At 43.3% G+C, this 24529-nt stretch overlaps 2 protein-coding genes across 8 annotated transcripts in view; both read right to left on the bottom strand.

Annotated features, from left to right (window-relative positions):
• The window catches only part of mfrp (membrane frizzled-related protein), an 80153-nt gene extending 66358 nt beyond the window's left edge, over nucleotides 1-13795 (bottom strand). For 2 of the 5 annotated variants that reach the window (XM_043677078.2, XM_043677080.2), the window contains exons 1-3: nucleotides 13624-13795; nucleotides 13022-13100; nucleotides 11730-11838 (exon numbers count right to left, since the gene is read on the bottom strand). In XM_043677078.2, the coding sequence (XP_043533013.1) occupies nucleotides 11730-11838; nucleotides 13022-13100; nucleotides 13624-13673 (238 nt within the window). In that variant the 5' untranslated portion in view covers nucleotides 13674-13795. Of the gene's footprint in view, nucleotides 1-11729; nucleotides 11839-13021; nucleotides 13160-13623 lie in introns of all 5 variants that reach the window. The other 3 variants (XM_043677081.2, XM_043677082.2, XM_087976302.1) reach the window with 3 other exon arrangements.
• A 4680-nt stretch (nucleotides 13796-18475) lies between these two features.
• Nucleotides 18476-24529, bottom strand: part of usp2a (ubiquitin specific peptidase 2a) — a 127842-nt gene continuing 121788 nt past the window's right edge. For all 3 annotated transcript variants that reach the window (XM_043677740.2, XM_043677742.2, XM_043677743.2), the window contains 3 exons: nucleotides 22867-22974; nucleotides 21651-21771; nucleotides 18476-20766 (listed from right to left, as the gene is read on the bottom strand). In XM_043677740.2, coding sequence (XP_043533675.1) covers nucleotides 20679-20766; nucleotides 21651-21771; nucleotides 22867-22974 — 317 coding nt within the window. In that variant the 3' untranslated portion in view covers nucleotides 18476-20678. The remainder of the gene's footprint in view (nucleotides 20767-21650; nucleotides 21772-22866; nucleotides 22975-24529) is intronic.

Raw genomic sequence — 24529 nt, 5'->3', positions numbered from 1 at the left:
ACCTCCGCTGGCAACACATTCCAGGCCCCCACCACCCTCTATGTGAAGAGCTTTCCATGCATATCTCCCTTCAACCTTTCCTCTCTCACCTTGAACTCATGAACCCTAGTCATTGAGTCCCCCACCCTAGGAAAAAGCTTCTTGCTATCCCCCCAGTCTATACCTCTCACGATTTTGTAGACCTGAATCAGGTCTTCCCTCTTTCCAATGGAAATAATCTTAATCTATTTAACCTCTCCTCATAGCTATCACCCTCCATACCAGGCAACATCCTGGTGAACCTCCTCTGCACCCTCTCTATTGCATCCACATCCTTTTGGTAGTGTGGCGACCAGAACTGTATGCAGTATTCCAAATGTGGTCAAACCAAAGTCTTATACATTTGTAACATGATCTGTCAGCTCAATACCCCATCTGATGAAGGAAAGTATGCTGTATGCCTTCTTGACCACTCTATTGACCTGCGTTGCCACCTTCAGGAACAATGGCCCTGAACACCCAGATCTCTCTGTACATCAATTTTCCCCAGGACTTTTCCATTTATTTTATAGTTCGCTCTTGAATGGGATCTTCCAAAATGCATCACCTCGCATTTGTCCAGATTGAACTCCATCTGCTATTCCTCTGCCCAACTCTCCAATCTATCTATATTCTGCTGTATTTTCTGACAGTCCCCTAGACTATCTGCAAACTTGCTAATGAGGCAACCTACCCCTTCCTTCAAATCACTTATGTATATCACAAACAGCACGGATCCCTGTTGGACACACCACTGCTCACAGGTCCCCATTTTGAGAAGCTCCTTTGCACTATTACTCTCTGTCTCCTGTTGCCTAGCCAGTTCATTATCCATCTAGCTATAACACCCTGGACCTCATGCGACTTTACCTTCTTCATCAGTCTACCATGAGGAACCTTATCAAATACCTTACTAAAGTCCATGTATATGACATCTACATCCTTGCCCTCATCAATCAACTTTGTCACCTCTTCAAAGAACCCTATTAGATTTCCATGGCATGACCTTCCCTGCACAAAACCATGCTGCCTCTCACCGATTAGCCCATTTTCTTCCAAATGGGTATATATCCCTTAGTATATTCTGCAGTAGCTTCACTACCACTTACGTCAGGCTCTCAGGTTTATAATTACCTGGATTATCCCTGCTACCCTTAAACAAGGGACAGCATTAGCAATTCTCCAGCCCTCTGGGACCTCCCCCGTTTTCAAGGATGCTGCAAAAATATCTGTTAAAGCCCCAGCTATTTCCTCCATTGCTTCCCTCAGTAACCTGGGTTAGATTCCATCCGCTCCTGTGGACTTGTCCACCTTAATGCCTTTTACAGTACACACTTCCTCCTTCCTTATGCCGACTTGATCGAGAGTAATCAAAGATCTATCCCTAACTTCGACATCCATCATGTCCCTCTCCTCGGTGGTTACCGATGCAAAGTACTCATTAAAAATCTCACTCATTTCTCTGACTCCACACATATCTTTCCTCCTTTGTCCATGTGTGGGCCAACTCTTTTCCTAGTTACCCTCTTGCTCCTTATATATGAATAAAAGGCTTTGGGGTTTCCTTAACCCTGCTCACTAAGGATATCTCATGACTTGTGTAGATTAGATTAGATTACTTACAGTGTGGAAACAGGCCCTTCAGCCCAACAAGTCCACACCGACCCGCCGAAGCGTAACCCACCCAGACCCATTCTCCTACATTTACCCCTTCACCTAACACTACGGGCAATTTAGCATGGCCAATTCACCTAACCCCTGCACATTTTTGGATTGTGGGAGGAAACCGGAGCACCCAGAGGAAACCCACGCAGACACGGGGAGAATGTGCAAACTCCACACAGAGAGTCGCCTGAGGCGGGAATTGAACCCGGGTCTCTGGCGCTGTGAAGCAGCAGTGCTAACCACTGTGCTACCGTGCCGCCCGTGTAGCCCTCTTAATTCCTCGTTTCAGATTGTTCCTACATTCCCAATATTCTTCCAAAGCTTCGTCTGACTTCAGTCACTTAGACCTTATGTATGCTTCCTTTTTCCTCTTAGCTAGTCTCAATTTCACCTGTCACCCATGGTTCCCTAATCTTGCTATTTCTATCCCTCACTTTCACAGGGACATGTCTGTCCTGCACTCTAATCAACCTCTCTTTAAAAGCCTCTATCAAATGTGGATTTCCCTTCAAACAGCTCCTCCCAATCCACATTCCCCAGTTCCTGCCAAATTTTGGGATAGTTGGTCTTCCCCCAATTTTGCACTCTTCCTTTAGGACCACTCTCGTCTTTGTCCATGAGTATCCTAAATCTTATGAAATTGTGATCACTATTCCCAAAGTAATCCCTCTACTGAAATTTCAACCACATGGACGGGCTCATTGCCTAACACCAAGTCCATTACGGCCTCTTCACGGGTTGGACTACTTACATACTGTGCAAGAAAACCCTCCTGGATGCTCCTTACAAATTCTGCTCCATGGAATCCTCTAACACTAGGTGAATCCCAGTCAATGTTTGAGGATGAGGATATTTGTGGAGCCTCCTCCTCCTCCAGTGAGTTGTTTAATTATCCACCACCATTTCATGACTGGATGTGGCAGGACTGCAGAGCTTAGATCTGATCCGTTGGTTGTGGGATCACTTAGCTCTGTCTATCACTTACTGCTAATGCTGTTTGACATGTAAGCGGTCCTCATTTTCAGGTATGCCTGGTGCTATACCTAGCATGACTTGAGTTGCTGGATCTGTTTGAAGTCTGTCCCATTTAGCACAGTGATAGTGCCACACAACACGATGGAGGGTATTCTCAATGTGAAGGTGGGACATTGTCTCCACAAGGACTGTGCAGTGGTCACTCTTACCGATACTGTCATGGACAGATACATCTGTTGCCGGCAGATTGGTGAGGATGAGGTCAGGTATGATTTTCCCTCTTGTTGGTTGCCTCACCACCTGCCGCAGACCCAGTCTAGCAGCTGTGTCCTTTAGGACCCGACCAGTGCTGTTGAGCCCCTCTTGGTGATGGGCATTGAAATCCCAACCCAGAGTACACTTTGTCCCCTTGCCATCCTCTAAGTGTTGTTTAACATGGAAGAGTATCAACTCATCAGCTGAGGGAGGACTGTACGTGGTAATCTGCAGGAAGTTTCCTTGTCCATATTTAACCTGAAACCATGAGACTTCATGGGGTCCAGAGTCAATGCTGAGGACTCCCAGGGCCACTCCCTCCCGACTCTATCCCACGGTGCTGCCCCCCCTGCTGGGTCTGTCCTGCCGGGGGGACAGGACATATCCAGGGATGGTGATGGTGACTAGGGCACAGTCATACTCATGGAATTATACCTTACAGAAAATATCAGGCTGTTGCTTGATGAGCCTGAGAGACAGCTCTCCCAGTTTTAGCACTAGCCCCTCGATGTTAGTAAAGAGGATTTTGAAAGAATATCAGGGCTGTTTCTGCCATTGTCTTTTCTGGTGCATAGGTTAATGCCTGGTGATTCATCCAGTTTCATTTCTTTAAGACTTTGTAGCAATTGGTACAACTGGTGGGCAGCACGGTGGCACAGTGGTTAGCACTGCTGCCTCACAGCGCCAGAGACCAGGGATCAATTCCTCCCTCAGGCGACTGACTGTGTGGAGTTTGCACATTCTCCCAGCATCTGCTTGGGTTTCCTCCGGGTGCTCCGGTTTCCTCCCACAGCCCAAAGATGTGCAGGTCAGGTGAATTGGTGATGCTAAATTGCCTGTAGTGTTAGGTGAAGGGGTAAATGTAGGGGAATGGGTCTGGGTGGGTTGCGCTTCGTCAGGTCGGTGTGGACTTGTTGGGCCAAAGGCCCTGTTTCCACACTAAGTAATCTAATCAGGAAACTGAATGGCTCGCTAGGCCATTTCGGGGAGCAACTGACAGTCAACCATTTTTCAGTGGGTCACATGTCAGCCAGACCAGGTGATGATGGCAGACTTCATACCCTGCAGGATATTAGTGAACCAGATGGGTTTTTCCACCAATTGACAATGATCTCATGGTCATCATTTGATTCTTAATTCCTGATCTTTAAAAATAATTGAGTTTAAATTCCACCATCTGCCATGGACTTTCTGGATTAATCGTCTAGCAATAATACCACTAGGCAATTTCCTCCCCTATTTGTTTCTTGAGATGTTTCTTCATTTGTCTGAGTTAGAGGAGCAGCAGTTAGCAGTATTAGAATCTCCTGGCAGGAATATAAATGCTGGATATTCGATCATCTTGTCATTCTAGTGGTTGCAAACAATCTCTTACCAGGATTATCAGACCAGAAATACTCGGCAAACCCCTTGTCATACAATCATAGAGATGTACAGCATGGAAACAGACCCTTCGGTCCAACCTGTCCATGCCGACCAGATATCCCAACTCAATCTAGTCCCATCTGCCAGCACCCGGCCCATATCCCTCCAAACCTTTCCTATTCATATACCCATCCAGATGCCTTTTAAACGTTGCAATTGTACCAGCCTCCACCACTTCCTCTGGCAGCTCATTCCATACACGTACCACCTTCTGTGTGACAAAGTTACCCCTAAGGTCTCTTTTATATCTTTCCCCTCTCACCGTAAACCTATGCCCTTTAGTTCTGGACTCCCCGACCCCAGGGAAGAAATTTTGTCTATTTATCTTAACCATGCCCCTCATGATTTTATAAACCTCTATAAGGTCACCCCTCAGCCTCCGACGCTCCAGGAAAAACAGCCCCAGCCTGTTCAGCCTCTCCCTGTAGCTCAAATCCTCCAACCCTGGCAACATCCTTGTAAATCTTTTCTGAACTCTTTCAAGTTTCACAACGTCCTTCCTGTAGCAGGGAGACTAGAATTGCACACAATATTCCAACAGTGGCCTAACCAATGTCCTGTACAGCCGCAATATAACCTCCCAACTCATATACTTAATACACTGACCAATAATGGAAAGCATACCAATCACCTTCTTCACTATCCTATCTACCTGCGATTCCACTTTTAAGGAGCTATGAACCTGCACTCCAAGGTCTCTTTGTTCAGCAACACTCCCTAGGACCTTACCATTAAGTGTATAAGTCCTGCTAAGATTTGCTTTCCCAAAATGTAGCACCTCGCATTTATCTAAATTAAACTCCATCTGCCACTTCTCAGCCCATTTGCCCATCTGGTCAAGATCCTGTTGTAATCTGAGGTAACCTTCTTCCCTGTCCATACACCTCCAATTTTGGTGTCATCACCAAACTTACTAACTATACCTTTTGTGCTCACATCCAAATCATTTATATAAATGATGAAAAGTAGAGGACTCAGCACCGATCCTTGTGGCACTCCACTGGTCACAGGCCTCCAGTCTGAAAAACAACTTTGAGCCAGTTCTGTATCCAAATGGTGAGTTCTCCCTGTATTCTGTGAGATCTAACCTTGTTAATCAGTCTCCCATGGGGAACCTTGTTGAATGCCTTACTGAAGTCCATATAGATCACATCTACCGCTCTGCCCTCATCAATCCTCTTTGTTACTTCTTCAAAAAACTCAATCAAGTTTGTGAGACATGATTTCCTATCCATGCCCCAAGCTTACATAAGGTGGAGGAAGCTAGGGTCAAGCTCAGCTCTAGAGGATTACAGGCAGGTGAGGAAGGAGCTCAAAAATGATCTGAGGAGAGCCAGGAGGGGGCATGAGAAAGGCTTGGCAGAATGGATTAGGGAGAACACAAAGGCATTTTACACTTGTGAGGAATAAGAGAATGGTCAAAGAAAGAGTAGGGCCGATCAGGGATAGCATAGGGAATTTGTGTGTGGAGTCTGAGGAGGTAGGTAAAGCCCTAAATGAGTTTTTTTTCTTCTGTCTTTACAAAAGAAACAAACTTTGTAGTAAATGAAACCTTTGAAGAGCAGGTGTGCATGCTGGAATGGATAGAGATAGAGGAAGGTGATGTGCTGAAAATCTTGTCAAACATTAAGATTGACAAGTCGCCAGGCCCGGACCAGATTTGTCCTCGGCTGCTTTGGGAAACGAGAAATGCGATTGCTTCGCCACTTGTGAAGATCTTTGCATCCTCGCTCTCCACTGGAGTCGTACCTGAGGACTGGAGAGAGGCAAATGTAATTCCTCTCTTCAAGAAAGGAAATAGGGAAATCCCCAGCAATTACAGACCAGTCAGTCTCACGTCTGTCATCTACAAGGTGTTAGAGAGGATTCTGAGGGATAGGATTTATGACCATCTGGAAGAGCATGACTTGATTAAATGCAGTCAACACGGCTTTGTGAGGGGCAGGTCATGCCTCGCAAACCTTATCGAGTTCTTTGAGGATGTAACTAGAAAAGTTGATGAGGGTCGAGCTACGGATGTGGTGTATATGGACTTCAGCAAGGCATTTGATAAGGTTCCCCATGGTAGGCTCATTCAGAAGGTCAGGAGGAATGGGATTCAGGGGAACATAGCTCTCTGGATACAGAATTGACTGGCCAACAGAAGACAGCGAGTGGAAGTAGAAGGAAAATATTCTGCCTGGAAGTCTGTGGTGAGTGGTGTTCCACAGGGCTCTGTCCTTGGGCCTCTACTGTTTGTAATTTTTATTAATGACTTGGATAAGGGGATTGAAGGATGGGTCAGCAAGTTTGCAGACGACACAAAGGTTGGAGGTGTCATTGACAGTATAGAGGGCTGTTGTAGGCTGCAGCAGGACATTGACAGGATGCAGAGATGGGCTGAGAGGTGGCAGATGGAGTTCAACCTGGATAAATGTGAGGTGATGCATTTTGGAAGGTCGAATTTGAAAGCTGAGTACAGGATTCAGGATAGGATTCTTGGCAGTGTGGAGGAACAGAGGGATCTTGGTGTGCAGGTACATAGATCCCTTAAAATGGCCACCCAAGTGGACAGGATTGTTAAGAAAGCATATGGTGTTTTGGCTTTCATTAACAGGGGGATTGGGTTTAAGAGTCATGAGATCTTGTTGCAGCTCTATAAACCTTTGGTTAGACCGCACTTGGAATACTGCATCCAGTTCTGGTCGCCCTATTACAGGAAAGATGTGGAGGCTTTGGAGAGGGTTCAGAGGAGGTTTAACCAGGATGCTGCCTGGACTGGAGGGCTTATCTTATGAAAAGAGGTTGACTGAGCTCGAACTTATTTCATTGCAGTAAAGGAGGAGGAGAGGGGACCTAATTGAGTTATACAAGATAATGAGAGGCATAGATAGAGTCGATAGCCAGAGACTATTTCCCAGGGCAGAAATGGCTAACACGAGGGGTCATAGTTTTAAGCTGGTTGGAGGAAAGTATAGAGGGGATGTCAGAGGCGGGTTCTTTACACAGACAGTTGTGGGAGCATGGAATGCGTTGCCAGCAGCAGTTGTGGAAGCAAGGTCATTGGGGACATTTAAGAGACTGCTGGACATGCGTATGGTCACAGAAATATGAGGGTGCATACATGAGGATCAATGGTCGGCACAACATCGTGGGGCCTGTTCTGTGCTGTATTGTTCTATGTTCTATGTTCCCACGCACAAAGCCATGTTGACTATCCCTAATCAGTCCTTGCCTTTCCAAATACATGTATATCCTGTCCCTCAGGATTCCCTCCAACAACTTGCCCACCACCGACGTCAGGCTCACTGGTCTATAGTTCCCTGGCTTGTCCTTACCACCTTTCTTAAACAGTGGCACCACGTTTGCCAACCTCCAGTCTTCCAGTACCTCATCTGTGACTATCGATGATACAAATATCTCAGCAAGAGGCCCAGCAATCACTTCCCTAGCTTCCCACAGAGTTCTAGGGTACACCTGATCCAGTCCTGGGGATTTATCCATTTTTGTGCGTTTCAAGACATCTAGCACTTCCTCCTTTGTAATATGGACATTTTTCAAGATGTCACCATCTATTTCCCAAATTCTTTTTCTTGCTAGTCCTTTTCCACAGTAAATACTGATGCAAAATACTAGTTTAGTATCTGCCCCATCTCCTGCGGCTTCACACAAAGGCCGCCTTGTTGATCTCTGAGGGGCTCTATTCTCTTCCTAGTTACCCTTCTGTGCTGAAGGAGAACTTTAGGAATCATGTCATAAAGTTCAAAATCACCTCAAATAAAGGCAAAATACTGCAAATGATTGAGAAACTCAACAGTTTGGCAGCATTTGTGGAGAGAGGAACAAGGTTAATCCTTCAGGTTCCAAGTAACTTCTCATTATTTGGCATGTTTTTATAAGTGGCACTGATTTGACTTTACATTTGGTTGTTGGTCTCTGTGTAGCTCCAGTGTGACTCTTAGTCATATAGTCATAGAGATGTACAGCACAGAAACAGACCCTTCAGTCCAACTCATCCATGCCGATCAGATGTCCTAACCTAATCCAGTCCCATTTTTCAGCACTTGGCCCATATCCTTCTAAACCCTTCCTATTCATATACCCATCCAAATGGCTCTTAAATGCTGTAATTGTACCAGCCTCCACCACATCCTCTGACAGCTTATTCCATACACGTACCACCCTCTATGTGAAAACGTTGCCCCTTAGATCCCTTTTATATCTTTACCCTCTCACCCTAAACCTATGCCCTCTCGTTTTGGACTCCCTGACCCCAGGGAAAAGACTTTGTCTATTTATCCTATCCATGCCCCTCATGATTTTATAAACCTCTATAAAGTCACCCCTCAGCCTCCGACGCTCCAGGGAAAACAGCCCCAGCCTGTTCAGCTTCTCCCTATAGCTCAAATCTTCCAACCTGGCAACATCCTTGTAAATCTTTTGTGAATGCTTTCAAGTTTCACAACATCCTTCCTGTAGCAGGGAGACCAGAATTGCACACAATATTCCAAAAGTGGCCTAACCAATGTCCTGTACAGCCACAACATGACCACCCAACTCCTGTACTCAATACTCTGACCAATAAAGGAAAGCATACCAAACGCCTTCTTCATTATCCTATCTACCTGCGACTCCTCTTTCAAGGAGCTATGAACCTGCACTCCAAGGTCTCTTTCATGAGGCATAACTTCATCACCACACAGGACACATCATAAATCGAGAGCCTGTAAGCCCCTGAAAAGGAAGGTGACAATATCAAGGGCAATGATGCTTGCTGATGTCATAGATCCCTATCCGATAATATCTTGACCGTTCCCCTGGCCTGTGTCCAAAAGTGTTAATGTGAATGAGTTATTCAGTGATGTTTGGGACAGAGTGCACTAAATGGAGGGGGCAGTGCATTTGGATGGTCAGGGATTAGGGACCTTGCAGCTCTGTGTCCTGTCCAGTTTGTGTGTCGTATTTCCATTTGAAAGCCCTCACATTGATGGTTTTGTGGCTGCCTCTTTCACAGGCAGAGACACAAGTCACCCACTCTGGTTGTGCTCATAGCTGTTTTCTTCTTCATGAGACACTTCTGATTTCCAGCATGATAGAAGGTGACAGTGAAAGCTCCTTGACCTGCGACTTTCAGCCTCCACTACTCCTGATGTTCAAAGCCTCACAGACAGTATTCATCAGGAAATTGATGGAAGGTATCATCAAGCTGACCTGCTCAGCCATAACCTGCTCAATGACACACAGTTTGGGTTCTGCCAGGGCCACTCAGCTCCTGACCTCATTACAGCCTCGGTACAAAATGGACAGAAGAGCTGGATTCCAGAGGGGAGGGGAGAGGGACAGCCCTTAACATCAAGGCTGTAATCAACCGACTGGGGCAAAACAGGAATGAATAGGTATCGGGGGCAAACTCTCCCTTGAAGAGTTGGAGTCATACCCAGCACATCGGAAGATGGTTGTAGTTGTTGGAGGTCATTCATTTCAGCCCCAGGACATCTCTGCAGGAGGTTTTCAAAGGTAGTGCCCTCGGCCCAACCATCTTCAGCTGCTTGATCAATGACCTTGCCTCATTTAAGGGCAAGTGGGATGTTCACCAACGATTGCAAAACATTCAGCACCATTCGCGACTCCTCAGATACTGAAGCAGTCCATGTTCAAATGCAACAAGATCTGGACAATATCCAGGCTTGGGCTGACAAGTGGCAAGTAATATTCATGCCACACAAATACCAGGTTATTACCATTACCAGTAAGAGTCAATCTAACCACTGCCCCTTGACAGTTAATGGTGTTATCATCACTGAATCTCCCACTAACAACATCCATGGGGTTACCATTGCCCAGAAACTCACCTGGACTCACCACATAAACACAGTGGTTACAAAAGTTAGTCAGAGGCTAGGAATATTATGGCAAATAACTCACCTCCTGACTCCCCAAAGCCTGTCCAACTACAAGGCACATGTCAGGAGTATGACGGAATACTCCCCACTTACCTGGATGAGCACAGCTCCAACAACACTCAAGAAACATTACACCATCCAGAAAAAAGCAGCCCACATGATTAGCACACCTCCACAAACGTCCACTCCCTCCACCACCAATCCTCAGTACAGCAGTATGTAATAGCTACATGTGCAGACCCTCAGACAGCATCGTCCAAGCTGACAACCACTTCCACCCAGAAGGACAAGAGCAGCAGATACATGGGAACACCACCAGCTGCAAGTTTGCCTCCAAGCAACTCGCCATCCTGACCTGGATATATAATGTTATTCCTTCGCTGTTGAATTCTCTCCCTAATGGCATTTTGGGTCAACACACAGCAGGTGAACTGCAGCAGTTCAAGAAGGCCGTTCAGTCCCACCTTCTCAAGGGGCATCTTGAGATGGGCAATAACGCTGCCCCAGCCAGCTATGCCCACATCCCACAAATAAGTATTTTCTAAAATTCCAAAGCCCTTTCCTGATACTCTTCCCATAAACCCCAGAAGCTCTTCATCTCCCCAGGTTCCCACCCCACCTACATAAGCATGCTCCTGCCCCTGACAATATGAGGTGACAATGCTAAATGTGGTCATATACTGTCTCCCCTGCGAAGCTTGCATGCTCCTGACTATGGACAACAGCCTCTTGCACAAACCCCTTTCTGTTCATGCTTTACAGATACAGCCGCATTTACAGATACTGTTTTTCCCTCCCCCTCTACCCCCAAACTGCAGTCCCAGTGCTGAAGAATAATTTGCCAAGTCTCCTTCCCATGGTAACACACCCTTTGCAAACTCCCCACTCTTTACTTCCTATGATTGGCCTCAACAATGACTGACACTTCTGAGAACCTTAACCAGGCAAGCTGGATAGGAGTTGCTCAGACTGTTGACTGGTCACTGTACGTGTCCCCAACTGGAATGGCCATTTCCACAGCCATAGGACTAACCGTGACCCACTCCTGCAGAAACACAGAACCGTGACTGAGAACACCCCGAGCAGACACTGACTGATACGGAAAGCTACCCTGTTGAGACTCCCTGTTAGATCATGGCTCTATGAATGAGGACTACTGCACCTAGACTTTGAGACATGGCTGCTCACTTGTATACGTGCAGTGTGTTTGTGTTGGCACTTGGTGCAGATGACATACCACACTGCTGTGCAGTAAGACGTGCACCACATTATCCAAGTTGTGTGACTGTGCTGTAGTGACCTAACCATTTCTTCACCATCCTCTTACCCGCGATTCCTCCTCAATCCCTACTTGCCATTCTCTCCCAGTTATTTGCCACCTTTTTCAAAACTTGCCCCTTTTTTCTTTCTTCACTTCCTTCCTCCCATTTCTTAGCACAAGATTCTCACTGGGGGGAGATGAATAAGAATCCTCGAGGCATTGAGATTTCAGTTTTGTGCTATTCATACCTGATCTGGTCAGTGAATTAGCTTTCACGTATTTCCCAGTCTCTTGATCCTCTTGTTCTGCAGACTGTATTGCATTGTCAGGCTGGTAGGCTGGGTTAACAAAATCAATCTGAAAGCAAGTGTTTAATTCAATTCATTTCAAAATGTACCATTGTTTTGGTCTTTATGTGCATTGTGGTATTCCAGAAGGTCCCAGGGATGATGGTGGGGTAACACAACGCTGATTAGGAGTTACAAATCAGCTTTGTCAGATTATGGATAGAATTAATTAGTGAGGGTGTTATGTTGTGGCCAGTATTTGATTTGTGCAAACGTTGAAGGCAAGACAGAAATGGACTTTCTGTGGACAAATCAATGTTGAACATCTTATAGCCCGCAGTCTCTCTGGATGGATGTTTTAAAAATTGGGAGGCTGAGGGGAGACCTGATAGAGGTTTATAAAATCATGAGGGGCACGGATAGGGTAAATAGACAAGTTATTTTCCCTGGGGTGGGGAGGAGTCCAAAACTAGAAGGGCATAGGTTTAGGGTGAGGGGGAAAAAGATTTAAAAAGGACCTAAGGGACAACCTTTTCACTCAGAGGGTGGTACGTGTATGGAATGAGCTGCCAGAGGAAGTGATGGAGGCTGGTATTACAACATTTAAGAGCTATCTGGATGGGTATATGAATAGGAAAGGTCTAGAAGAATATGGGCCAAGTGCTGGCAAATGGGACTAGATTAGGTTGGGTATCTAGTCGGCATGGAGGAGTTGCACCGAAGGGTCTGTTTCCGTGCTGTACAGCTCTATGACTATGACCATTGGGTATTGGGTTTAGGAATGGGGTAAACAAAGGCTGGCTGTAGGGTTGGACCTGCAAATGTAGAGGAAAATGACAAAGGGGCAATGAAAGATTTGACAGAGAGCAATACCAACTTCAAGCAGGACCTGAGATATTTGGCTGGATTTTTAATCTCCACTGAGGCAGGAACAGAGGTTTCGCAGCAGGGATTTTCAGGCTGCCAGTCAGCCTGTGGCCTGTGTACCGGTTCCCTGCTCCCATCACAACTCCTGGACCATTCCCCCAAAGCAAGATTTGGGTGATGGGGAGGAAATGGGTTGGGGGGAGTGCAGTGGGGCTAGCCGTCTGGACATGGCAGCTGTTATGTTGAGCTAATTAACGTAAAGTTTCCAGCTGGTGACCGAGTCTTAGTGCGGCTTGGTCTAATCTTTCTATCAATTAAGACATTTTGAAGGGATTCCACACTTTAAATACCTGAGATAATCAGCCAGCAACCTATTCGACTCTTACCTTACTCTCCTCTCTTCTGTGGTCTTCCAAGATGATTTCTGTGAACTCCATTTTCTCCATCATTTGAAGAAACCCCACACTGATGACAAAAATCATCTAAAGAATTTTACTGAAAATTGGTTGCATTTCCTAGCAAGACTTCAGAGTGTCCAAAGAAAGAATATTTAATTTTACAATTCAACTTCAAGATAATCTTACTCTATTTTGTACTTCGTTATAATTGCTACGTGTAAAAAAAGTTTGTTTTGCTGTCATCTCCCCTTTATCTCCTCCCTCTGCAACCCCCATAAATATTTGAGTTTCTGTATCCCTATCTTCATTACTCTCTCCATCTCACTTCCTGTCACTGCTTCTGTCTCTATCCGAATCTCTCACTACGTTCTTTTATATCTTCCTGCCGTCTTGCTCCCTGTATCTGTTTAGCTGTATTCCATTTTCTCCAAGTCTCTGCTTTTTTCTCCCTCACTCAGTTTGTCTTGCACCTGACTTTCTCTTCCTGTGTAACCATCCCCTCCCCATCTCTTCCTCTTTCCTCACCACATACACACATCTGATTTTCTCCTCCCCACCTCTACTTTCCATTGATTTTAATTATTACTCACAGGTTCTCATGCAGTTTAAAATCCTGGATCAGGTGCTCCTTAGCTGGCATCAGTTCAAAGACGACAATTCAACACATTTAATGATAAAAACTAAAAGATTCTAGCTAATGATAGGAAGATTCTCATGTTTGAAGTTCAGTGTGTAAATTACTCCTGAACTCTGCGTTCTGAGAGTCTAAGTCAAACAGCTGCCTCACTTGATCTCTATTCCAGTCACATGTGACACCACAGCCACATTCTTTGGGATTTATCGTTCTCTGTGTGAATAGCTTGACGTTTTTCTTTAATCTGAGTTGTGTGTGATTTGAGTCACTAGAGCAGGAGTGTAAAAGAATCAGACCATTCAGAACTCAGCACAGTTCCAGCACTTAAATGATTCAGTCCTACAACATGATTTGACCTGATGAACTCCAGTATTTATGCAAAAGTGTGGTCACCTTTCTAAAACGTTCCCAATGTGCCCTGAAACTACAATCAAATGTTTACCCTCACCAGAAGCATGATGGGACATGGAGTGAAGTGGGATTCGATTGGACAATAAAAAGCAGGGGATTAGACTAGCTACAGGGAGACCAAGTGGATGGGAGGGAGAACAAAAGGAGAGAGCAAATGGAGTGAGGGAGAAGCAGCTAGGAGTTGACCGAGGGGTTGACTCACTTAACGAACCCCATTTTAAATTCTCTGCCAGGCTAAACCCTGAACAATTCCTGACCTTCTGAAGAACAAATTTACTTCCCAATCCTGAAAGGATGCCCAGCATCCACAAGACCTGAGATTTAGGCATGGTCAAACACGCCTAAATCTCAACCATTCTTAATCCAGCCTTTTCTATTAAACGAAGCTCCCTTCCTAGTGATTCTTTGTTGTATGAACATTCCTAAAATAAACACATGCCTTGATCTCAGCAGAGGTATTACAAAGCATTGAGAACGTAGGGCTGTGATGTATTCTTTCAGTCTCAATTGTAATATTTAAATATTACAAATGTTGGAAAATACAAATAATGTCTCCACGGATTCTCTACTTTCATCGTCATCTTTCCTTTTCGAATTATCTGTTACATGAAATCACCATCATGCTAATTGATCACCTTCAGGTCAACTAAAATTTTTTTTTGGGGGGGGGGGGGGGGGGGGAAGATTTGGTGGGTGGTGCCCCTTTCTGCCACTAATGTTCCCATTTATCCGGACTGGGGACTGGCACCAATGCACACTTGCCAGTCTGTACCGATGACTGATTCTTCCAATAGCAGCTGCTCAAAAGGAGAGACCCACACCAGGCGTTACCTGTACTGCGTCCCAGCCCATAGCAGTCATGGGATTCTCAATGGAGTATCAACATATTTTACTCAATGTATTCATATGTGTTTATGACAAATGTCTGACATGGGCAGGACCTGAACCTAGGCACTACCAATAGAGCATAAGACCATAAGAAATGTGTTTAATTTCAACCGTTCACATCAGAGCTAGAAATCTTCATTCTTTCACCAGGAATTGAGTACAGGCTGTGGCAGTGAATCTCAATAGTTACACACCAGGGGTGCTTTGAGAAACTATGTACAATTATTCATCCGAGAATGGACATTTTCGAATAGCCAGTAAAAAATTCCCAATCTTTTCTAAACAGTCAGGATTAATTATGTTAAATGCTATTGTGTAAACATTCCTCTTTCTCAGCTGCTATTTGAACTGGGAGTAATTCCAAGGTTTCTGTTTAATTAACATAAATTCAAGTTACAAAACTGGCTTCTGAATTAATTGCAGTAAAGTCAAATCTTCCTCTCCCCATGTGTCTAGAGTACTCTTTCCACCTCTGTGGATAGACAGGCCTGGGACTCTGTCCGTGTCTGTTGCATGTCGACATGATTCTGGGGTTAGGGTAGTTTGATGCACAGATACAGGAATACAAACCTGAAATTAGTCAGGCAAAAAGAATAAAAGACAGAATAAACTTAGAGCTCAGGCCTGTACCCAAAACATTAACGCTCATTTGCAGAAACTGACGGTGCTCAGATTATTTGCTGCATTTTTGGTTTGTTTCTACAAACAAAATATGAATAGATTTGGAATAGATCATCTGATAAATGTACAAGGATCTACATAATTTCAGACAAGTTCCACTGTTCAATTTATAGTCCCCACAAAGCAATCAGCTCAGATTATGTTCATGCTTAGTGATGCTATCACAGTTGACTTGTGCTACCAAGGGAACTAAGTCAGAGCATATCATAGAATCCTAACTGTAGAAAGGTCATTTGGCCCCTCAAGTCTACACTGATCTTCTGAAGTACATCCCACCCTGACCCAACAACCCCCAGAGCCCTGCACTTCCCATGGCCAATCCACCCTAACCTGCACATCTTTGGACTGTGGTAGGAAACAGGAGCACATAATGAAAACCCATGCAGACAAGATATTTGGTTGTAATTGTTACTAGGACTGTCCCACAGTACATTTCTACCCTCAGGGGAGGGGGACAGATTTTCATTGCCACTAAACTTGGAGATATCTGGTCTCTTTTGACAGAGACTGATTTCAGAGACCAGGCACCAGGCTCCAGTTTGCTGACTGGAAATCTGTAGAGTCATATGATTTATTCTATTAACTCTCTGGTGCTTTTGAAAACAAACATTTGTGGAAAAACAGCAAGTATTTAATAAAACATTACTTCAGTTATTTTATTGATATAACCCAACTGAGTTTGCCCAAGAACAGCTCGGAAAGACCACTGAACCCCTGCCAATACCTGCTTAAAACACTGACCCACTATCTAATCCCTGGTTGGTTCGTTTCTGTCCATCCCAACTGGGATTTGTTTTGAGGTCCAGTACAGAACACCATGACAGAAAGGGTGTCATTCAGAATTGTTGTTACCTTCAGAGGGAAGGCAGTTCAAACCAGATTCTTTCATTAAGAGTACAGTATATGACGACTATAACAGCAGCAAATGTCACATGGTTAGTCATCATGTGATGATTTATATCATTAATACAAGTCTCCAGCAATACCTCCCACGACAGCTGGCTATCAAAGCTAAACCAAAGGAATGGCAAGAAACATTTTAATATTCACAGTGTTTTTATTCTTTCAAAAGTAGTTCCTTAAAAAAAAAAAAGGTGCATGCATACACCCTTCAGTGAGCCCTGGTGATGCATTGAACCCACTGAGTAGCTCTGCAGAAAGCGCCGGTCCCGCAGCAATAACAAAGTGCAGTCAGTTTTTGATTTTGTATTTGTTTCTCCCCCCCCACCCCGAACATTCCAGTTAAAAAGAGAGATAAAACAATACAAGAAATTAATACCAACAGTTGAGGAGGAGTGTGGCCAGAGTGCAAGGAACCTCCTGCTCCAGAGAACTTGCAGCAGTTTCACAATAATGAGTAACTCATGTGCTCACAGTTCCTTAGCATCATTACAAGCTCCACATTGTGGCACAGTGGGGATGGAGAAAGGACAGGAAAAACCTGGGGCTAAAGACTAAAGAGCTTGTTATTCTGTAACCAACCAGGGCAGAGAGAGTTTTCATCACCTTCCCACCCCAGGCCAGAAGGAGGCTGTGAAATTCTCCAGACTGAGGAGGCAGATCCTGACAGTTTAAGCTGGTGAAAGCATTTCATTGAATATAAACAGATCAAACTCACTTTGTTTAAACAGGGACAATCCCATCGTGTGTGCAGGTCCCTTAGGATTCTGTCCCAAGAGAACTTGAGTGTCACTACACCAAACGTATTGTGGTATTTCAACAAGCGACTCATCCCATCCCTAACGTTGAGAAAGTGGTGAACCAAAACTGGCTTTGCCAGCAGCACTCACAACTGACGTAAGAATTTCAAAAATCCCTCTTGTAATTGTTCTGCTTATTGAATACTGTCACATGCATTATCACTGAAGAGTCAGAATTCCTCTACCTGATTAACAAGCCTGCACTTGAGAGGAGAACTTACCCAGCCTTTGTTCTCTAAATGATAATTTCACAATTAAAAGAACCCAGGGCATTTGATAAAAGGACAAGTTGGGAACTGGTTACAAACACAAAACTGGGAGTATTTAGTCCAAAACAAAAATGGGCATGTTTTCCAAACCAGGATGAACTTAGGGGGAAGAAACAGATCAGAGTAAGGGAGATTTTAAAAAAAACAAAACCTGTAGAGAAAATCAAGTGAGAATTCCACGCTTAGAGTTCAGCATGGCCTCCTCCTCTACTACCAGAGAGAACAACATTCCTTTTTTAAATTAGGCAATACTTCAAACAGGATTTCAGGCTGTACAAAAAGATCAAAGACCATTGCTTTGTACTTGCTCACCAGGCTGTCATTTCAAGGCATAGGTTTATATATATTTCTCTTGTGCGTGTATACACACAGGTGTTATTCTATATATATACTATAGATATCTATTTAGTTAAAACTTCTTATGTACAACTCCTCACAGTACATAATAAAATATATCCATTGTTTGTTTACACAGTAAACAAAATCTATCCATAAACCCACAGCATATCAAAATAGAACAGTCATCACGTCTCCATGCATTAGTTTAGAATTTAAAATTAACATGTTAAAATTAGAGATTTTTTTAAAAAGACAAAATTAAAAAGCCCTACAGAACAATGGGTTCTGGGAGTATAGGTGTGAAAAAGTCAGACTGTGTTCAGATGCTCACCATCCCAAGATGGACTTGACGTATGGATCAAAAACAATCAGCAGAGTAATTACACTGCACTGGAGAATGCAGCATTACTAATTGGAGGGTAATACAAAAGGGAGCAAAATGAACAGGAACAGGCCAGTTAGGAGAATACACAGGAAAAGCTGGTCAGAGAAGCCAGGGCACTGCGTCAGATGGTCACTGTTTGAAGATCAATCAGCTTTACACAGCTATATTTAAGTAGGGCAATTAAAAGGATGTAAAGACTAGGAGTGAGATGAAAGGAGGTACACTTGCTATCAGATGGTAGAGACTCCATCATCAGTCTGCATTTTTCCCCTCAAAACCCTATCTTTTATGAAATAATGATATTAAAGAGAGTCATTGGCTCAGAGGGTGATGCCAGAAAGTACAATGGACAGTGTGCGCATTTCAGAAGTCATCCAGTTACATGTCGGGCAGAGAGCGCGAGAGAGCAACAAATAAACCCACATAACAGGAGGTTTGAAAATGTTCTGGGTAATATTCTCTACAATCCTTTAAATCATGAACTAATCTCTTGAATTCCAGGTGATTTTGTATCTCAGATCAAAGACAAAGATAAATTTCCAACATCAAAGCAGGGAGGATCTGGAGGCAAAATTAACAGTGGACAAATATCAGGATCCTATTACTTGAACCTACAAAATGACCTTATTGATGTTTTCAGCTGGAAACCATTTTGTTATGGCAGACATCACAGGTTTGTTAGATGTACATACTGCTCACCTCATGCAACCTCGTCACAGTAAATATCCCTGCAGAACCTTTTATATTTTAAAGTAAACAACTGCTGTGCTAATAACACCCAATAGGAAGTTGAACTTCTTACCCCAGTATCCCCTTATCCAGAGCTTGGCTCTGCAAGAAGAATAGACCAGAGGAGTCGTGTACTGGGGAAAGATGGAGGTTGGGATCCTAACGACGGCTGAAAGGGTTCACTTTATGATCAAGCAATCTACCTGTTTTAGTTGTGAAGCTGAAAAGTCCAAATTATTTAAAGATTACTATTAATACTGTCTCTCTCCAAGTTTAATTCCTTTCCCCTGAAAATTAAAAAAGGTACATGTAAAGTGAGGAAGCAAATGAGAAATGACCTTGAAAAGATGCAGTGCCCTTAAAGAAACGATGATAGAAGCAGGAAGGTAGATAGGAGGGAAACAAAAAAAATTTTTAAAAAAAAGGAAAAGTTAGAATGAATCAAGACAAGACAATGGAACACTACTACTAACTGATCACTTCCCAGAGCACCAGCTGTAGGTCTGAGTAGCCTGAGCTCTACTGACCAACTCCATGGTGTTCAGAATACCCCAGAAACAGATTTTGTCAGGGATTTTAAAAAGTCTAGCATTGCAAACACTGTGGTAGTTACCACTTGTTATCCTGTGTTTTTAGGTTCTAAGAAGAGACCCTTCTCTAGTCAGGTTATAAAAAGGATTCTGTGCCAGTAACAAGTTAGGACCTTATTAGCTGCACAATGTCTTCCCATTTAATGGTTTAACAGATAGGGATCACTTAGACATATCTCTGCAATTCAGATGAAGCTGATTAATTCAGGCAAGTAAAATGTGACTTATCAGTCCTCAAGAAGAGTGTACAAATTCAGGTAATCAACACTAATTCAGAGCTGGCTAGATTCCTTAAATCTGAAATTATATTTCAAATTTACTGAAATGTAAATATTTTTAAAATATTTAAAATTGCAGGTTCCTCATCGAAGGGGGCAGTTAGGGAAATTAGAAACATCTTTGGACAGTGATGTTCAACCAGATGTGCCAAAGGAATTCAGGCAAATCACTGCAACTAAACCAAAAAGTTAAATTAACACTTAAATAAAAATCCCCCCGATTCAGATTCCTTGGTTTGTAACGGAGGATCTGAAACAGCAACAGATCATCTCTATCCCTCTATGCAACAAATTTGTGGTTTTAATGTTTCAAAAGACTTGCAAGAAAAATTCTGCAATTGAAAATAAACATACTCCAAGACAGTGTTGAGGAGAGATGCTGATGTGGAACCTGCAGCTCCAACAACTTACTGTTGTAGGCAGTATTTCATCAGCAAGATGTGGATCTAACCCAGGTTCACTCTGCAGCAGATGCTGGTGTGTACTTTGGAAAATATCTGTCAATGACTTCAGGGTTGGTGACCCCTGAATTTCTGAAAGAGAGCCCTTTGTGTTATCCCTCCCCCCTTCGCCCCTCTTGGTCCTGGTGCAGTCAGTCATTCTGGTCATTGATTGGTTGAATTCCTAGTCAAGGACTTTGTGTTGCACCATGAGGACATATGTGATGATCATTTGAAAATGTCGGCATTGCTGAGACAGTTTAAGCTGCTTTGTTTTTCCCCTGTTCTCATGACCAAAAACTTATATCCGAGAGGAAGGACAGGACAGTTCATAAAATAGCACATAGGCATCACTTGTCCGTATCTGATTTGATGACATTGGAGTTACTCTGCAAAGAAAAAAGGAACATTTATGAATTATGGCTCATTCTCCTGTCTTCCTATGCTTTCATTTGGGACTGCTCATTAAATGGTGCAATCCTACATTCACAAACATGCATTTCTTTGACTGTACAAGTAGCAGCAGGATTTTACTCCTGCCATATGTCAAAGAGAGACATGCAAGCAGGGTCACGAGTCCTGGCTGAACTTTTCCACAGCTAGGGATAATTCCTATGAAGCATTATTTAACAGAATTGCTTCCTCCCTCTGCTTTCATTTGTTAAATTGCTTGGCTTTCAGGGTCACCATGGGCTAACAAACATGTTGGTGTAATTTGCAGTGCACCATCATATGTCCATGCAAATTAGCAGGAGTGGACGATTCTGGCCCTCAAGCCTAGTCTGCCATTCAATACAATCACAGTTGCTCTGATAATGGGTGTAACATCAATTTCTAGCTGACCCTTAGGCTCTTGACTAATAATAAAAAAAAAAAGAGACAACTCGCCTCTTAAAAGTATTCAGTGATGCTGTCTCCATTACTCTCTAGGAAAGAGAGACTGGCAAAGATTCACAGGCCTCTAAAGTCTCTTTCATCTCCCTCAGGGATAAGAGGCTTCTTTACCTCCCCCCAAACCTCACCTCCTGGTGCTACTCTCCTACAAAGGGAAACATCCTTTCGACATCCACTGTGTCAGGTCCCTTCAGAATCTTTTGCATTTCAAGAAGATCACCTTGGATTCTTCTAAGTACCAACCTTCCAACCTTTCCTGATAGCATGAGGGCTTCTCCTAGGAATCAGGTGACTGAACGTTCTTGGAATGCTTCAATGCAGACTTTGTCCTTTTATGTAATTAATACTTTGGGTTACAGGCAGCATTGCTGGAACTCACCTGGAGTCATTATAGTTGTACCACTCAGCAGATTGTGGGTTCTTGCAGTATGCAGTGTAATGTCCACCCATGGTGGTGCCTGAGTGATTGGACACAGCATAGAGATTGTAAACTGCATGAGCTGCCAAAAAAAAAAAACAAACATTTTCAGTGTATTTTAAATCATCGCTCTCATACCAAAAAGGTACTATGAGAGAGAAGCCTTTTACTAATTTTCTGTTTGTCAGAATATTCCATGACACAGCAATGATGGACTGTGTACAGTTAAATCCTTTCCTTTAATGCTCTTGATTAAACTTTTATCCTTTTTCCATCTACATATGGAATGAAATAGAACACTTCAGAGTCTAACCTTTCTCACCACTCATTTGAAATTTTAATCTCAATGTCTTTTTGCCTCGCTAACAAAACAAAAAGTCCATTTCAAAGAAACATATTTAAAAGTCAACAATTTTTACTTTAAATCAATATGTTGTTCAGGGACAGAAGGAGATAGAGAGCCTGCAATATTGCAAAATGTAGCTCTATCCTAAATCATTGAATTTTCAACTCCTAAGACCACGAATGTTGAGCATACCGTTTGACTGACTTGATTACAAAAGCAACAAACTCGAAGAGAAGACAGACTCCTACTGATATTGCACTCTTCATGATTACTGAACAGCTCAAAGACATCCCATTTCTCTCTCCACCCCCTTGGCTCAACCTCATTCCTGATGAAGGGCTTTTGCCTGAAAGGTCAATTCTCCTGCTCCTCGGATGCTGACCTGCTGGGCTTTGCAATCTCAAGGTGCTTTTACAGTCAATGCAGTCCTTTCAGGATCTAGCCACTGTTGTAATGTGGATAGCATGTCAACCTATTGGTGTTTTGTGGATTAAAAGATAAATATTGGTCAAGATACCAGAGTTGGGGGGGGGGGGGGGAGGGAGTAGGAGTTCCTGAGCTCCTCTTCAAAGTAGTGCCATGGTTTAACATCTCAGTTTCACATCTCACCTGTAAGATGGTGCTATCAACAGTACACCACTCCTTCAGTATTGCTCGGAGAAGATAGCCTTTGTTTTTGGGACTTCAGCCTGAAATCTTTTAACAATCAGGATCACAAAGTGACTGAGCCATGGCCAGCACACTGGAGGATTGGCAATGTAATGTACCAGGACCACAAAGAGCATGTTGCATACAGATTCTGTACATATTAAGTACCCCTACAATACTCACCAGAGTTTTCAGATGAGAACTCTTGAAGGTCAAGGTCTTTCAGAGGAAAATTTACAAAGGTAGTGAGCTTACTGGTGCGGATCCGAGCTTCAGAGAATCGCTTCAAATCTGCAAGATGTTGAGTCAAGGTTCACAATGTTTTTCCCCCTTCTTGTAAACAATCACAGGTTGTGTTTCATTGAGATATCAAATTGAAGAACAAAAAGGGAAAATGACCACAGAAATCAGGAATTGCTGCATGGAATTTTGAGCAGGCTCATATCCCTCCCACCTATCCCTTAGGTTACTTAGCAAACAATTCTGCTCAGGGATCAGGCTGGAAGTGATAGCATTTTTAAAAATTCATTCACAGGATGGGGGCATCACTGGCTTGGCCAGTATTTACTGCCCACCCCTGATAGCCCAGAAGGTAGTTAAGACACAACCACATTGCTGCAGGTCTGGAGTCACACGCAGGCCAGAGCAGGTAAAGGTGACAGTTTCCTTCTCTGAAGGATATTGATGAACCAGTTGGGTATTTCTGACAATTGACAGTGGATTTGTGGTTATTAGACTCTTAATTCCAGTTTTTATTCAATTCAAATTTCCACCATTTGCCATGGCAGGATTGGAACCCAGTAGCCCAGAATATTATCAGAGTCTCTGGATTAAATGTGAAATGATAATACCAGGCCATTGCCAACCTCCATCAGGAGCTGGTACCTGGAATCAAGGAAATGTCAGGCCCAGTTTAAATTTGCTTTTGAATGACTGAATTGTGATCGGAAATCCACATTCCCATCTTTTCCTGATGACTTTTTAGCCCCTTGCTTAATAAGGATTGAACCAGTTCAACCTTTAAAAATATCCAGAAGATTTTGCTTCTGCTACTTTTCAGGAAGAGAGTTCCAAAGACACAACCTTCAGAAATACTTTTGTCGTCTCGACTGTTTTGAATGGGAATGCCCTTTTATTAAACAGTAACTGCTCATTCTAGATTGTCTCCATGTTTACTCGTCATAACAGCTATATTTCAACTAAGTCACCTCTATCCTTTTAAACTCAAGTAGATACAAATCCAGCCTGTATAAGCTTTTCTCAGAAGGCAACCCATCCATTTCAGTTACTAGTCTAAGAAACAGCTCAGAGAAGGTTTATAACAAACTTCATACTTATTGCAAGGAGATTTGAATACAAATGTAATAACATTCGATTAGCTTTCCTGATTTGTTATAGCTGCATACTAGCCTTTGCAATTCGTGCACTAGGACACAGATCCATTTTTAAGATTGCTCAGATGCAATCTTTCACCACTGAGAATGCATTTTTAAAAAAATATTCTTCCTACCAAATGGACTAGAGTCATAGAGATGTACAGCAGAGATAGAGTCATAGAGATGTACAGCAGAGATAGAGTCATAGAGATGTACAGCAGAGATAGAGTCATAGAGATGTACAGCAGAGATAGAGTCATAGAGATGTACAGCAGAGATAGAGTCATAGAGATGTACAGCAGAGATAGAGTCATAGAGATGTACTGGAAACATACCAGTTAGTTCAACTCTGCCATGCCGGACCAAATATCCTAACATAACCTAATTCCGTTTGCCAGCATTTAGCCCATATCCCTCCAAACCCTTCCTATTCCTATACCCATCCAGATGCCTTTCAAATGTTGCAATTT

Source organism: Chiloscyllium plagiosum, unplaced genomic scaffold (genome assembly GCF_037043375.1).
Source record: "Chiloscyllium plagiosum isolate Xiang-an unplaced genomic scaffold, Cpla_swu_hap1 HiC_scaffold_29, whole genome shotgun sequence".
Lineage (NCBI taxonomy): Eukaryota > Metazoa > Chordata > Chondrichthyes > Orectolobiformes > Hemiscylliidae > Chiloscyllium > Chiloscyllium plagiosum.
The sequence above is the reverse complement of the archived record's forward strand: the minus strand, read 5'-3'. Positions and strand labels throughout refer to the sequence as shown.